Source organism: Scyliorhinus canicula, chromosome 5 (assembly GCF_902713615.1).
Source record: "Scyliorhinus canicula chromosome 5, sScyCan1.1, whole genome shotgun sequence".
In the NCBI taxonomy this organism is placed as follows: domain Eukaryota; kingdom Metazoa; phylum Chordata; class Chondrichthyes; order Carcharhiniformes; family Scyliorhinidae; genus Scyliorhinus; species Scyliorhinus canicula.
Window position 1 is genome coordinate 52,218,053 of NC_052150.1, and position 16,585 is coordinate 52,234,637.

The following is a 16,585-nucleotide window of genomic DNA, read 5'->3' on the forward strand; positions in this document are numbered from 1 at the left end:
ACATTTTGCCACACAGTTGTGTGTATAGGGAGTACAGTAGAGAGCTAAGCATGCAGCCTTGTAGGGCCCTGGTACTGTATTGAGGTTTATCGTGGAGGAGGTGCTGTTGTTGACAGAGATCCCACTCAGGGAGGGGATGATCTCACTGATACAGATCCCACTGAGGGAAGGGATGATCTCACTGACAGAGATCCCACTGAGGGAGGGGATGATCTCACTGACAGAGATCCCATTGGTGATCTTTTCGCCAATGCTCGATTTCTCCTTCAGATTCACAACCCCCTGGCAGTTTGCGCGATTTGCTATTGGTTTCGGCGAAGCCACGCGCCTCCCAGATCGGCGGCTGCTGTGTGGGTGACGTCAGGCCGGGGGTACTTGTGGAAAGCGCCGAGAGCGAGTGGACAGAACCGGGAGAGCGCGGACAGGATAGCAGGCGGCGCAGTGAACTGGGACACGGGAGCAAGGCCAGGAGCCGGTATCGGGGACACGGGAGTAAGGCCAGGAGCCGGTACCAGGGGTGAGGGAGTAAGGCCAGGAAGCAGGCACAGACCCGAGCCCGGGGATTGAGAGGGGGGGCCGGGAAGCTGGTACCGACATCGAGCGCGGGGGACTGGCCGGGGAGCGGGTATCGGCAGCTGAGCCGGGCCCAGGCGCGGGCGTATCAGCAGCGCCGGCTCCGGGTAGGAGAGCGGCGGCGAAGGGCAGCCAGTGAGTCGGTTGCCCGGCAGCTGAGGCGCCGCGATGCTGTGCTACGTGACCAGGCCCGACTCGGTGGTGATGGAGGTGGAGGTGGATCCAAAAGCAAACGGCGAGGACTGTCTGAACCAGGTGAGAGGGGCTGGGGGAGAGCGGCGGGGCGGGTGGGTGTGTGTGTGTGGGTGGTGGTGGTTGGGGAGTATCGGTCATTCGGCCCATCGAGTCTGTCCTGTTACTTCAATACGATCAAGGCTGAGAGTGAGAATTACTGTCCGTGTGGAGTTTGCACGTTCTCCCCGTGTCTGCATGGGGTTTCCTCCTGGTGCTCCGGCTTCCTCCCACAGCCCAAAGATGTGTAGGTTAGGTGGATTGGCCACGCTAAATTGCCCCTTAGTGTCCAAAAGGTTAGGTGGGTTTACAGTGATAGGGTGGGGGAGTGGGCTTAGATTTGGGTGCTCTTTCAGAGGGTCAATGCAGACTCGGATGGGTTGAAGGGCCTCCTTTTACACTGTAGGGATTCTGTAATTTGCTGCTTGAACCTTGCTTTCCTTTTGGTTCCCCCATGACCTTAACTTTTTTGTCCATCACAACTGTCTCTAACCTGCCTGTTGAAGATTGACCCAAGTTGAGTTTGTTTTAGTTCAGTCTGAGTCGCCTGCATGGGTTGATCTGTTTGTTTTGCAGCATGGGATTATTTCAGTTGTATTATTTCAACATGAAGCTAACTTTTGAAGTAACGAATTGAAGTGCCTTGTTCTCTTCTGCCCCCAGTGTTTCTGGTGGAATTCTGATCTTGTGGTGTTTTTGGAGTGCTTGGAGGCATGTATTTCTTTGGGAAATGCTCTGTAATATGTGTTACTTGGGCTGTTCTGAGGGCATGTGATGTTTGTTGGAGCAGGGGTATTGAGGGTCTTGTATGCGTGTGTGTTTTTCTTTGGCGGGGGGGAGGTTGGATATGAGACTTAAATAATTACTATAAGAGTCTCCTTCCTCAGGTCTGTCAGAGGCTCGGGATTATAGAGGATGACTACTTGGGTCTGCAGTACTCCGCGAACAAAGGGGAGACTCTTTGGCTAAACTTGAGGAACCGAATCTCTCAACAGATCGAAGGGATGCCTCCCTATAGATTCAAGCTCCGAGTCAAATTTTTTGTGGAGCCTCATCTCTTACTGCAAGAACAGACTAGGTATGTAATTAAAGTACAATGTTTCGCAAAAGTGAATACTAGTCTGACTTTGAACTTTTTGTTTTACTTTGCCTCTTGCCTGGGGTGCAGTCTAAAGTTGCAGGAACTCAGTGCTTCCTTGCCCTAGCTTGTCTTATTTACAGATGACCGATAGTAACCTCGACATTGGAGTGTTATTACAGGTCATTGTGGCAGAAACCAGCGCTTTCACTGCAACCAGACAGCCTGGGTCCTAGTGCCCCAGGTCTCTTATTTTGAAGTTGAAACTCGTCTTGTTTAAATTAAACGCAAAATGGGAGTGGGTGTAAATGTATTTCGGCAGTTCTGATTCTGCTTCAGTCCTAGTCTGTATTTGAAGATGTGTCCCTGTTTGTTGACAAACTAATTGAAGTGGCTCTATCTACCTCCGTTGTTCCAAGAAAAATGCTTTGAACAGAATTCTATTCTTGGAGACTAGATTGTACCTGTGCACTTCTGAAACTGTTTTTTTTTGGGCTGTTTGATTGGCTTTAAATAAGAATCACAATAAATAGTAGTGACAGCTTAATGGTTCCCAAGAGTGTAGTTTTGTAATGCAGGAATCGCAACCAGATAGAAGTGAGTTCCCAAGCCTGTTTTGGATTACCTTTTAACCTAGAGAGCTTTTAAATTGTCAAATTTGGCTTAATTGCATTGATGATTGATGAGACACAACTCTTGTTTTCCTTGGGGAGAATGTCTCCTTTCCAAACTCGGGCTTTGGTATAACCAGGGTCCTACCCTCTTTCACCACACCCTCTGTAAACAAAACATCAAATGGTGCCTCTTATTGTACATTGAGGCGAGCAATGACTGCAGCATAGATTTTAAAAGTTGGATGAAAAATATCTCCATCTTAAAAACATTTATTAATCTTGTGCGTTCTATGAATAAGTAGCGATGGCCCCAGATAGTCTTGTGCTGTACAAGACTATGGGCCAGTCTGACACGCAACAAATCTGGCTACAGCTTAAAGGTGTATGCGACTACAAATGTAACATCTGTACATGTTGTTGCTTGATCTGTGCTGCAATTAGCACTATTAATTATTTTTACAAGTTGCCTGCATTGCTGCTTGTAGCAACTTGTACCAGAAGGTCTGCTGTCATGGTCTATCTCTTTGTCTTGTGCCATCCTAATGTCTGTCATCCAATGATGTCTGACCTTTCTGCTGCTTGATGTCTGACCTTTTTGCTGCCCCATCTTGTTCCTCCTTGTGAGAAATCTGTAGTTTTTACAGCAGAGGCCCTTTGACTCATTGTGCCTGTGCCAGCTATCAAGCACCTATCTATTCCCATTCCATGTTCCAGCACTTGGCCCGTAGCCACTATACCATTTCATGTGCTCATCTAAATACAATGTCGGGTTCCTGCCTCTACCACCCTGCCTCACAACATTCCAGATTCCCACCACCCTCTAGGTAAGTTTTTCCTCATCTCTGGCCATTAACTTAAAAATCTATGCCCCATGGTTATTGACCCCTCTGCTCAGGAGAAAAGTTCCTTCCTATCTATGCCCCTCATAATTTTACACATTCAATCAAATCCACCTTTCTCTGCTCCAAGGAAAACAACCTCCAATCTATCCAGTCTCTAGCGAAAATGCCCCAGCCCAGGCAGCATGCTAGCGAATCTCCTCTGCACCCTCTTAGTGCAATCACTTTCCTATAGTGTGGTGACCAGATGTTAGGTCATTGCTGGAGTACTGTGTACAAGTGTTTTATACAGTTCCATCATAACCTCCCTGCTTATATTCTAAGCCTCGGTTAATAAATGCCTTTGAAACAGCATTATCTACCTGCCTGCTGTCTTCAGAGATCCTTGGGCAGACACACTCAAGGTTCCTCTGGACCTGGCGTCCTACCATTCATTATATATCCCTTGTCTTGTTAGTCCTCCAAAAATGCATTACTGTGCACGCTTTTTAGCATTAAATTCTATTTGCCACTGTTCTGTCCATTTAACCAATCTGCCTATATTGTCCTGTAATCTAAGGCTTTCCTCTTCACTATTTACCATTGGACTGGGGTGGGCACAGTAAGAAGTCTTACAACAGCAGGTTCGTCCAACAGGTTTGTTTTGAATCACTAGCTTTTGGAGCTCAGCTCCTTCATCAGGTCACTCACCTGAGGAAGGAGCTGTGCTCTGAAAGCTAGTGATTTGAAACAAGCCTGCTGGACTTTAACCTGCTGTTGTAAGACTTCTTACCAATTTTTGTGTAATCTGCAAACTTGCTGATCATACCTCCTACTACATGTCCAGATCCAAGTTCATTTTGCTCTTGCAATTTCAAGAACCTCTTGTGTATTCTCCACGTAATGTTGCAGGAGAACTTTTATCTTGCTGTTAACTTTCATTTACACAGCATATATGCATGTATGTTGCAGTCCACATGATCTCCTGAGAGTACTTAGATTTCAGGGATTTGTGTCTGAAATATCTCTCTGGTGATGCTTTCACTGACTGAAGACTCATCCACCTAGCTCACCTTTTATCACTTGTTTGCTGAGCATACTGTTTTGTCTCTGCATAATCACCTCCCTTTGGATGTATTGGTATTCTGACATCAGTTGAATGCATGTGAAGTTGGCTCACTTTAGCAGCAGTGCTATCATTTGCTCTATGCTGAGGAAGGAAAAGCAAACTAGGCCTTTGTTGTTTTTCCGCCCCTCATGTCTTTGGCAAGGCCATTTGTTAATCTTAATTTGTCATTGCAATGGCTAACAAGCCATTCTGCTCAGAGGCAGTTGAGATGTCTTTTGTGAATCAAAATTGCTGTGAATTAAAAATCCAGACCAGCTATAAAGATGGCATATTTCCATGTGGAGTGGTTGAATTGGTTGAGACAAACATTTGTGATTCTAGGGACTGTCCTGAGGAGGCCTAGTTGGATCATCCTCTCAACATTTGTGGCTAAAGATAGTAAATGCTTCAGCCTTTTTGCACTGATGTCCTGGGCTTCCCCAATCATTGTGGATGGGGATATTTGTGGAGCTGCTTCCAGTGAGTTAAATTGGATGTGGCAGGATTGCAGAACTTGGATCTGATCAGAGTTTGGCTGTCTATTACTTGTGGGTGGTAATGGTGGAGCCGCGTTAATCCCCTGTCTAGGTGGTTAGTCAATGTACATTCTGCCCACTAATCCCGATTCCTTCTGGTGTTCAACATAGAGGATTGATTTGTCAGCTGAAGGGGGTTGGTGGCAGGGGTGGTAATCAGCAGGAGGTTTACATGTTTGACCTGATGGCATGAGATTCCATGGGGTGCAGAATCTACATTGAGTGCTCCCAGGGCAACTACCTCTGGACTGCATACCACTGCTATTATTTGCTGCATCCTACCAGTGGGACAGGATATAACCAGAGATAGTGACGGTGATGTGGGATGTTTGTCAGGTATGATGTGTATGGCATGATTTGACTAGCCAGCACACACTTTGCCCCCAGATGTCAGTAAGGAGTGGTCTGTCTGGTTTCATTCATTTTGAAACTTCTAGTGATTTGCATTCAACTGAGTGGCTTTAACGTTTTACACATCAAACCGTTTACACATCAAACGGGAAAGAGCTATCTTTAGTCCATGTCGTTGTGTTTTACCTTTTCAAGCATTGCCAGTAGCTGTGGTTCTCGACCATTCTGAAATGGCTTTGGTAAGTACAGCAACAATAGTTTGAATCTGGGTTCCTGCCATAGCTTTGTGCATCAGAAGTTTCATGTGCGTCATAATTTTAGCAAGAGATCATTGGAGCTGCAAACAATCCTATTTTTAATGGATAGTGATCCCAGCTGGGCTCCCCACCCAAATTCTTGATTTGTGGTCCTGGCACATGCACTGCACCAAGGGTACATGTGCAATATCTAGCTATAGGTAGCAACGGTTTACACCTCTGATTGGGTAGCTAGTTTATGGAGCAAAAGTGACTGTCTTAACGTGAATGGTGTCTATGTAGTCTGCAATTGAGAAGGAGTGGTGAAAATAGACTCATTCACTCCCTCATTTGGTGCTGGCACAGATTCATTTGTCAACCATGATTCACTGTCACCTAACTGTTTAAATTGGTGTTGGTTTTTAAAAAAAATCAGGGATACAAATTTTTGCAACCTACTTGTTTCATGGATAATTAATACTGTACTTTCCCCTGCTCACATAGGTAACTAGGTTCTAACTTTTTGCATGCAATTGTGGTTCTATTGCTATATGCCTTAATATCTTAAGATGTTTGTATGGCGATCCAAATCTACATTTAGTTTAGAACTTAACTTTTCCACTGTTGAATTGGAAAACTTTCAGGCAGTTCTGACACGATTAAGCTTCCCATTTGCTGGCTTAAAGTAAGGAAGCAACTTCACTTCGGATGTGATAGTTTTGTTGGTGTTCTGAATTGTTGACTACTAGTAACCTCCTCATGACTACCATCCGTTTCTCTGGCCTGAAGTCACCCAGTGCTTGGCACCAGGCTACAGTACAGTCAAAAAACTAGTGATTGGTAGCCGCTTTAGTTTCCACATTTTTAATTGCTAATTTCAGGAATATCAAGTCTGTCCTAGACTTTAAAATGCATTCTTCCTAAGCTGCAGGCAATGTTGCTACTTTACCTTCCCACATCCCCAAATATAATTTTCATCCATCAATAGTAGTCCAGCAGAAAATCTGCTCACTGGCCTCAAGTCGTGGTGTTGATGAATTGGCTGGCGATAGTTGTGGGAGGAATTGCCAGGTTATCTAAAGATGTTCCCTCTTCATTTGCTGAAGCAACTTGCCTTGTTTGTGCTGTCTCCAAATCAGGAAGATAACTTTGGGTGAGTCATGTCTTGCATTGCTAGGAAGGGGGGGGGGGGGAAGTCAGAACTAGAGACTTGTTTTTATAAATTGTTCCTTTCACAACTGGTTTAGCACAGTGGGCTAAGACATCTGGCTTGTAATGCAGAACAAGACCAGCAGTGTGGGTTCAATTCCTGTACCAGCCTCTCCGAACAGGTGCCAGAATGTGGCGACTAGGTGCTTTTCACTAACTTCATTGAAGCCTACTTGTAACAAGTTGTTATTATTATTCCATTTGCTGTGAAATGTCCAGAGATTGTCAATGTGTGAACAGGCATGGTCTTGCAAATGGCAATATGGCAGCCTGGTGATTTTCTGTGATGGTTGATATGGTGGTTAGGACATTAATTCTAATCTTTATTAGTGTTACAAGCAGGTTTACATTAACACTGTGAAAATCCCCGAGTCACCACACTCTGGTGCCTGTTCGGGTACACTGAAGGAGAATTCGGAATGTCCAGTTCACCTAACAGCATGTCTTGTGGGAGGAAACCGGAGAACCTGGAGGAAACCCACACAGACACAGGGAGAACATGCAGACTCCGCACAGACAGTGACCCAAGCTGGGAATCTAACCTGGGTCGCTGACACTGAAGCACTGCTACTGTGCCGATCATTAGGGAGAACTCTCTTCTAAAGTGCTTAATCTTTTATATCCACCTGAAAGGGGAGAAGGCCTAGGAAAGACAGCACCTCAAATACTGTATGATGCATCTGATTAAATTTAATCTTTTGAAGTAGGATTCAAACCCATCACTTGACTCTTGGTCTGAATACTAACCATTAAGCCACAGCTGATTTATCTGTCAGATGGCCTGAGCATTGACATTGTTCTGCTGGTTATCACCACCACTAGCGTTGATTTGTTTTAAGTTGACACTTGATGCACCATTTATGTTCCTGCTCACTTGATCAGTGTCAACAGAGCATGTATATGAGTTAGATGTTTATCTTGTAGGAATTGCTCCAATGTCTGACTTATTTCAAGAACAATTGATTGAAAAAACTTTGGATAGATGTGGTGCTTGTTTTTATAGCCACTTTTTACTTTTTAACCAGACAAGAACCCTAATCGGTATCTCATGTTACAAACTTTTTTGCTCCAATAAAAATGGCTACAGGGACCACCAAGAACATTTGTTGAGAAAATATACACATGGAAACATTTTGCATACGTTGTTTGACTGAGCCTAAAGGATTCCTGGAACTGAAGCAGACTTGTGCGTGGAGACTGATTCACATCATGCACAAGCAACTGCAGACAAACCCTGTCCTTTCTGGCACAGGGCCATGAAGGGGGGGGGGGGGGGGGGGGGGGGGGGTGGGGGGGGGGGGGGTCACTCCACCCCTTGTATGCTGCAGTTATGCTTTGGCTTCCAGCTGTTTGGCAGCTGTTGAAGGGCCAACAATGACCATGGCTGTCTTTGTTCCAGAATCTATGCTGAAAATACAATAATTCTGTAGAGCAGGCACCACCCTGTCCTGGCTGTTAAATTAGTTGGTGTAACAGTCATATTTGGGCATCTATATGTAGAATTGTAGGAGATTAATAATCCTTTGTGTATGCTGGATTGTAATTCCTGGCTAGTTATGTCACTTATCAATAATATAAACATATAGTTATTTTGTATAGTTGAGACAGCAAGGCAATTGTGTGATGTTGAAACTGTTTCATTTTATTGTTCCCACTTGATGCATGCTTGCCCTCTAGTAACCTCATGTTTACACTCTTAGCATTTGACCGAGAGTTACCTTTTGCAAAATATGGTGTTCTGAAAGTGCTGGTGCCTCTGGCTACATGAGGTAATAACCAGCCTCCGCACATGTTGTACTTCACCACCTGCAACAAAATTTGACTTTCTTTTTGATTCTTCTTAGCATTTTGTTAACCATTAGTTGGTCATAAATTTATAAGGATATCTAAAATTGTTGCCAGAGGCTAACTTAAGTTCTATCTTTTTCTCAGAATTATTCCCTTTTTGCTCCTGTGCCCAAAGGTTATGCTGACTTAACTCAATCCTCTTGTTTCAGTTTGCTAGTATTCTTACCCTTGATCAATCTCTCTCTCTCTCTCTCTCTCTCTCTCTCTCTAAATTGGAATGACAGCTACTCAAATGAAAAGTGCTTTTGTTTCAGTTCTTGCTTAACAAGGGAAATTCCATTAGGAAATGGAAGCTAAACTGCCAAATGCCACCACCCACCGAATCTGGCCAATATTTTTATCAAGAAGTTGTTTGACTTTTGTATTTAAAAAAAAAAAAAAAAAAAAATTTTTTTAAAATTCTGAAGTAGCGCATAGTTTTTTGACTTGTGGTGCTGCATAAAAGACTGATCCAGAAGGTGGGATTGGAGGTAGCGTACTACATTGGATTGAAGATTGACTGACAAAAGCAAGATAGTCAGGATAAATGGGTTCTTCTGTAACCTGCAGGGTCGATCCTTGGACCTCAACTGTTTACAATCCATATAAATAATCGTCAAGTGGGGACATAGCACAATTTACAGATACTAAAATAGGTGGAAAAGCAGGCAGTGAAGAGATGCAAGATTCTGCAGATGGATATAGGCTAGGAGATTGAGCCAAAATTATTTGGCAGATGGAGTTTAATGTAGATAGTGAGATTATCCATTTTGGCTGAAAAAATAAATGGCAAATTATTATCGAAATGTCAAGCAGATTCAAAATTAATCTGGGCAGAGGGATCTGGGTGTCTTCGTTCATGAATCGCAGAAAGTTGGTATATAATGTAATTTAAAAGGCAAATGTGTAATATTACTGTTGTAGCAGAGTGTTGCAATTGTATAGGGCTGTTGGTGAGACCACATCTGGAATACTGTCCAGTTTTGGTCTTTTTTATTTGAGGAAGGATGTGGTGGCATTGGAGGCATTTCAGAGGAGGTTCACCAGATTGATTCCGGGGATGATATGGGAAGAGGTTAAACAGTTTGTGCTTGTACTTGCTGGAGTTTGGAAGGATGGAAAGAGATTGAGGTATAGAAAATTCAAAAAGGGATTGATAAAGGAAATAAACCTCGACCAGCTAGAATAAGAGGTCACATAGAACAGGTAGGGGTGGATTTCAGATTAGCCATGATCTGGTGGGCAGAGCAGGCTTGAGGGGCTGAATTGCCTACTTCTCAATGGGTACATCAGTTATATGCCATTTCACGTGTAGTTGCTTGGGTTCCAAATGGTCAGTCAATTTTCTGGCAGATTTATCATGCAACAGCAGAACTTGCTTATCTATCTGAACAGACCTTGGCAGATCCGTTCTAATTTATAGTAGCTGTGTCTCTGGCTGCATTTCCCACAAGTAGACTTAATTGAAGAATCAAGAATTACTGTTATTTCCCTTGAATGTGGGGAATTGCTGCACTGCACTTGGACAACAAATTGTTTACTGATATCCAATTTACAAATAGTTAATTTAGTTCCATTACCTTGCTCAGCCTGATTTATTTCAATCCCAAATCTTGATTCGGTATACAATTTTGGTTAAAACTTTCAATGCAAATGGCTGAACACTGGCAGTTCAGCCCCGCTGTATGTCCAAGGTGCTCATAAGGTGCAGTGATTCTCTTTAACTCTGAGCCAATGGCGTCTACATATTGGCATTATCTTTACCACTGCACTGAGCGGCAACTATAAAAATGTTATACTTATTTATAGAATGAGCTTGTTCAAATATTTCCCCTTAAACCCTAGGCACCAGTTTTTTCTGCATGTCCGGGATGACCTGCTAAGTGGGCGTCTGCATTGTTCACCGGAGCAGGCTGTGGACTTGAGTGTACTTCTAGCCCAAGTGGAGTTTGGAGACTACAATCAAAACACTGCCAAGTATTCTTATGAAGACCTCTGTACAAATGAGTTAAACACTACCATTTTGAACAGGTAAATGACTTGCATAAAGCTACAAACTGCCTTCCTTCTGGTTATGGCAACATCCTCAAAAGCCCAATGTGGGAATCCTCAAACCACCTAGCTCCTGAGCTTGTAATTTAAGTTCTACTGATGTTCTGTACTTTAATCATAATCCATTTGTTGCCTTAACACAAGCTTAACCATAATCTTGGGGAAATAATAAGTAGCCTTAGCACCAGTTTGGCAGCCGTGGTCACTGCTCCCCTACCGCTGTCGCCGGCCAGGTACTCCACCAGTGTTAGTGGTGGTGGCCCTGCAGATATGGGGCCAGTGGAGGTGGGTGCGTCTGTCGGGGCTCCAACATGTGAGAACCATCTATTTGCCCCCGGGAACATGGATGGAGGGTTTTGAACATGGTGGTGGGTGTGGATGGAGGGTTTCGAACATGGCGGCGGTGAGGAGGGTGGGCGATGTGTTCCTGGAGGGGAGCTTTGCGAGTTTGAGGGGCTTGGAGGAGAAATTTGGGCTGGCAAGGGGGAAATGACTTTAGGTATTACAGATGCGGGACTTTGTCTGCAGATGGGTCCCATCCTTCCCACGCCTCCCACCAACAGGGATCCAGGACCGAATAGTCTCTAGAGGAGAGGGTAGAGTCTCGGATATTTACAAGGTGCTCATGAAGGGGGAAAGAGTCCCAGACGGAGGAACTGAAACTCAAATGGGAGGAGGAGCTTGGCGGGGAGATGGAGGACGGGCTGTGGGCAGAAGCCCCGAGTAGGGTAAACTCAACCGCAACATGTGCCAGGCTCGGCCTGATTCAATTTAAGGTCGTTCACCGGGCCCACATGACGGTAGCTTGGATGAACAAATTCTTTGGGGTAGAGGACAAGTGTGCTAGATGCGTGGGACCAGCAAACCATGTTCACATGTTTTGGGCATGTCCTAAGCTTAGGGGGTACTGGGAGGGGTTTGCAGGGATCATGTCCCGGGTGCTTAAAACAAGGGTGGTGATGAGTCCATGGGTGGCAATTTTCGGGGTTTCGGAAGACCCGGGAGTGCAGGGGGAGAAAGAGGCCGATGTTTTGGCCTTTGCTTCCCTAGTAGCCCGGCGGCGAATACTGCTGGCATGGAGGGACTCAAATCCCCCGAAGACCGAACGATGGCTTTTGGACATGCCGTTTTCTGGGTATGGAAAAAATTAAGTTCGCCTTGAGGGGATCTGTACTGGGGTTTGCCCGAAGGTAGCAACCATTCATCGACTTCTTCGCGGGAGAGTGAACGTCAGCAGTGGGGAGGGGGGGGGGGGGGGGGGGGGAGAAAGAGATAAATAGGTGGGTAGTGTCTATGGGAGAGGAGCGGGCTTGTGCAGTATGGTTTGATTGAGGCATTGGTTTTACGTTGGTGTTTGGACATTTTTTTTTTAAATCTGTAACTGCTTACAATGCTGAAAAAAAACCTCAAAATTGTTTTTTTTTTAAAAACTGTTTCATGGGAAGTGAGAAATGACCTCCCTTGCGCACCCCCCCCCCCCCCCCCCAATCCCTTCTCCACATAAACTTGACCAGTTAATACAAACACTGCTTCTTCTGTTTCAACAGTATTGTTGCAAAACACAAGGGATTGGAAGGAGTAAACCAATGCACAGTTGAATATCGTGTTCTACAGATTGCGTGCACACTTGCGCACTATGGTGTGGAATGGCATTCGGTGAAAGATGGTGATGGACAGAAGATGATGATTGGAGTCGGGCCTGATGGAATATCTGTGTGCAAAGAGAACCTGAGTCTAGTTAACAGGTATGTAGCACTAACTGTTAATATTTGTCCATTCCACTGTCAATCTAAGGATTTGTTTTATTGTACACGTCAAATGGTCCCTTTATTTTTAACTTGGCTACTGTGATAATGTCATTGGAAACATAGTAAATAGGAGCAGAAAGAAGCCATTTCGCCCTTTTTGAGCCTACTCTGCCATTCACCTATGGTCATGGCTGGTCATCCAACTCAGTAGCTTAATCCTACTTTCCAGGTCTCATTGCACATTCCCTTCTCGTAATTTATGGCCATTCGGATAATAGTCTGCCTTCTCATTTTTTTTTGTGCTCCCAAGTGGACAAGGATAACCTTGTGTTCCCCAACATTTTTTTTTTTGAAGCCTATAACAACTATGAGCCATTTTTTTTTCCCCTCATTCTTTTTTTTTACCTCACTGCCAGCTACTCTTGAGGTACTTGATGTCTCTGTATAATGGATCTAGAAATCTATATTTATATCAGCAGAAATTATAATGGATCCAGAAATCTATTTGTGTATATGAAGAAATTAATGTTCAACCATATGTTTGATTTACCTTTAAGGATTTCATACCCTATAATCCAGATGGCTACGCAATCTGCCAAAAACGTTTACCTTACCATCACCAAGGAATCTGGTAGCAGCATAGTGCTAATGTTGAAGCTGATTAGTACCAGAGCAGCAAGTGCCCTTTACCGTGCGATAACGGAAACCCATGCCTTTTACAGGTACTACATTTGTTGTTAACTGTAATTTAATGTTTAATACTCTTCAATTATGATGCCTCGTATAAACTACCTTTTTAATCAAGGCATGTTTATCAAGACTTTTTTGAGTTGATTCTGATATGGGACTCTGGGGAAGCTGAAACCACTTGCTTGGTTTGCTAAAGTTCATCCTCATTTGTTTGGTTTGCTGAAGTTCAGATAGTCTTTCATATTTTCTTTCATCTTTAGATAAACTTTTATAGAAGCGGTCATTTCCTTTTGGAGAAATAAATCTGCTGTCTTATTTCCTTATTTAGAGAAATAAACCTGGTCTGGCCTAAATGTGACTAGACCCAGAGAAATGAGGTTGACTTTTTAAATGCTCTCAAATAGCTTTGCAAGTCTACTCGCATACTCAGTAAAATGGAGTACATCTTTTTCCGCAGGTCACATTTTTAAGTATGATTTTTGTTTTTGTCATTTAGGGTTTTATTTGGCATTTAACTGAATTAATATCCTCCTGCAGGTGTGATACTGTCACCAATGCAGTCATGATGCAATACAGTAGAGACTTCAAGGGCCACCTTGCTTCTTTGTTTCTTAATGAAAACATCAATCTGGGAAAAAAATATGTTTTTGACATCAAACGCACATCCAAGGAGGTTTACGACCATACAAGAAGAGCTTTGTATAATGCTGGCATTGTAGACTTTGTCCCGCACAATCAAGATGGCCAGAACTCTCCACTTAAATCTTCAGAGCATGAATTGAACTGTAACAGTTGCGAAGGGCTGAGCTGCCAGCAAAGCCAGGTGCTCCAAGAAAAGCTCCGAAAACTTAAAGAAGCATTATTGTGCATGGTCTGCTGTGGTGAGGAGATTAATACAGCCTTCTGCCCCTGTGGCCACATGGTTTGCTGCAATTCTTGTGCTAATCAGCTAGAGGTAAGATTATTTTGAACCATTCTTAACAACCTGACCTAACTAACTAACTAGGGATTTTTGGATGTCCTGCAAGATTTTGTACTTATTTATTTTACTCCAATAAAAGTAAATTTTGTAATTATCTTTGTGTTAAATAGTTGTTTAATTTCTTTTTTTTTTACCAGGCCTGTCCAGTTTGTCGCTCTGCAATTGATCACATTCAGCATGTATTCCTGCCCACATGTGCCAGCCTACTCACTGTAATTTGAACAATCGAGAGTCAGCACTTCTGACGGATGATTTCCAGAGTTGACCCATGCTACAGAAGGAACCAGAAAGCACTCCCATGTTTGTCCTAATGCAAACAGAGCCGCTTATTCTAGACCTCCTTTCTGTTCTCATCCCAACAGATAATGGATGTTTTAGCAGGACGTTACAAAATTCATTCTCATGGATAGTATTAAAAGACTGGCCAAATTCAAGACCAATTGCTGAGGTCTTGTCAGTTGATCACACAATTGTACTGTAGTGTTTTTTTTACCAGGCGCTTGCAATGGAAATGTGGTGAACAATCCCTGGGTATTGTCTTTATTTCTTGAATTATTCACCCATAGTGTTAGAACTTTTAATTCTATTGTTTTGATGTGCTTTTATAAAAGAAAAATAAGCTTTTAAAATTTTCGGTTTTTGTAATGAGTAATTGACACCACAATTATCAACAATGGTGCAGAATTATTTGGTGTGTAATAGCTTTATTCATCCTTTCTGAAACCAATTTACAGGGTGGAAAATACAAATTTAAACCTGGTTTTTGAAATTCCGATCTCTTTATCCACTGCAGAAGAAACATTTCATTCTGCAACATGCAAATTCAGTAGTCCTACATTTCCCTTCTAGACATGACAGTAAGTGAATGCAAGGAATTGTTGAAAACCAGGTTTGGTTAATGAGTTTTATCCACTAAATGTTATCCACTCTGAAATGTATGGTCAGTAGAATCTTTCAAATGCAAAGACTTGCTAGAAGACCAATTTTTGTGCAATTCTGGCTGCTTTTGAGGCTAGGAATAAACTACAGTGTCACTTTATTGAGAAATTTCCAAAATGTATTGTTCATAGGGTTGCCTTAAATGTAGCAGCAATGATAAGACTCCATCTGTTTATGTACAGATCAGGTTCTTTGCACAGATGTGTCAGACTTTTAAAAACATATATATTGTTGACTGTCATGTTAGCACATAGCCTCTTACTCAAAGAGGCATCTATTTTTTCACTTTGTATAAATGAGGTTTATTTCCATTTGAAGCAAACATTGTCTAAGCTAAAGTTAACTTGACTTTTATATTCCTTTTAAAATGTGTTAATAAAAAATTTGTAAGAATTATGAAATGTGTTGTCGACAGTTTCTCTTTCTTGCGGAGCAAAGGTTTCCAGGTGGGTGTTTTTCACTTGTCTTTTACACTCCAATTTATATTAGATGGTGTATATTAGACATTGGATAGTTCTGACTCTTGGCAGGATAGTTGAAAGGATTAAACTCTGATCTTGCTGACCCATCCTACTCCCTTCTGCCTGGTTTGCCAAAGTGGCTGGGACAGTTTGAGAGTTGCAGCTTGATGGTTGCTGGTGCCATAAAGGTACATCACCTTCTTTAGCCCTGACCCAGATGTGGGGATCCTCTGGTATAAGATCCTTTTTTTTTTTTTTTTGCTTCCATTCAACTGTGCTCTGACTCATCACTCTTGCTGCCTACCAGCCTTTTTCTAAGCTGGTGTATGGGATCCTCCTTACCATGCGAGTCCTGCACAGTGATACATTTATTCCTGGAACAGACGGCAGAGCAGAGGAGTATTTCTAAATGTTGTCAGTATCAACAAATTGGAGTCCTAGTATTCAGCCCTTAAAGTCCATGCTGGATCTCCTGTTGAACATCTAGTCAGGCCCTTTTTCCCCTCCCTTTAGCCTTGAAAGTTAATTCCCTTCCTTCCAAATATTCATTCGATTTGCTGTTAAGGGCGCTCATAGTTGTTTCCAAGTGAGTTTGCATGTTACCACTTGGTTTTCCTTGAATCTCCAGCATAGGGCTGTCTGTGTCATGCCCTCATAATTTGGTGATTCTTTTGCCCAATCCTTGGACTTGTACCCTCCCAAACCAGATGTTTACAATGGCTGTGCAAGTGATGACTACCGGCAACATTTTAGTATCTGGCTTCTAGAGATCCAAGATCTTTCGGTCAGCAATGCACAATTGGCAGTCATACCAAGCAACCCATTAGTTACCTACTTTTTCAAAGTTGTCTCTTTTTGATGATGAGAATGAACAGGTGCTCTGATTTGTAACTCTGGCTGTTTTCCCAACAGTCACAGGACATTTATCTGCAGCAAGCAGCTGAGAATTTTCCCGTGTTGAACTATCTGCATATATATGATCAATTAGACTTGTCTCAAAATAGACTTCTAGAAATATACTAAGCAAATGAAATCCATTGAATCCAAGATGGAAATCTCATCAGTAAAACTTGTGTTTCATTGAAGATCTGCAATCAAACCACTTAACCAATTCTTGTATTTACCAAGCTGT

At 43.0% G+C, this 16,585-nt stretch overlaps 1 protein-coding gene across 1 annotated transcript; it reads left to right on the top strand.

Annotated features, from left to right (window-relative positions):
• Window positions 1-226: 226 nt before the first annotated feature.
• mylipa (myosin regulatory light chain interacting protein a) lies at window positions 227-15,393 on the top strand. Its single transcript, XM_038797050.1, has 7 exons — window positions 227-828; window positions 1,692-1,882; window positions 10,427-10,612; window positions 12,181-12,378; window positions 12,939-13,103; window positions 13,609-14,026; window positions 14,191-15,393. Exons 1-7 carry the CDS (start codon window positions 742-744, stop codon window positions 14,272-14,274), a joined length of 1,329 nt encoding a protein of 442 aa, XP_038652978.1. The 5' UTR covers window positions 227-741; the 3' UTR covers window positions 14,275-15,393.
• Window positions 15,394-16,585: the final 1,192 nt, after the last annotated feature.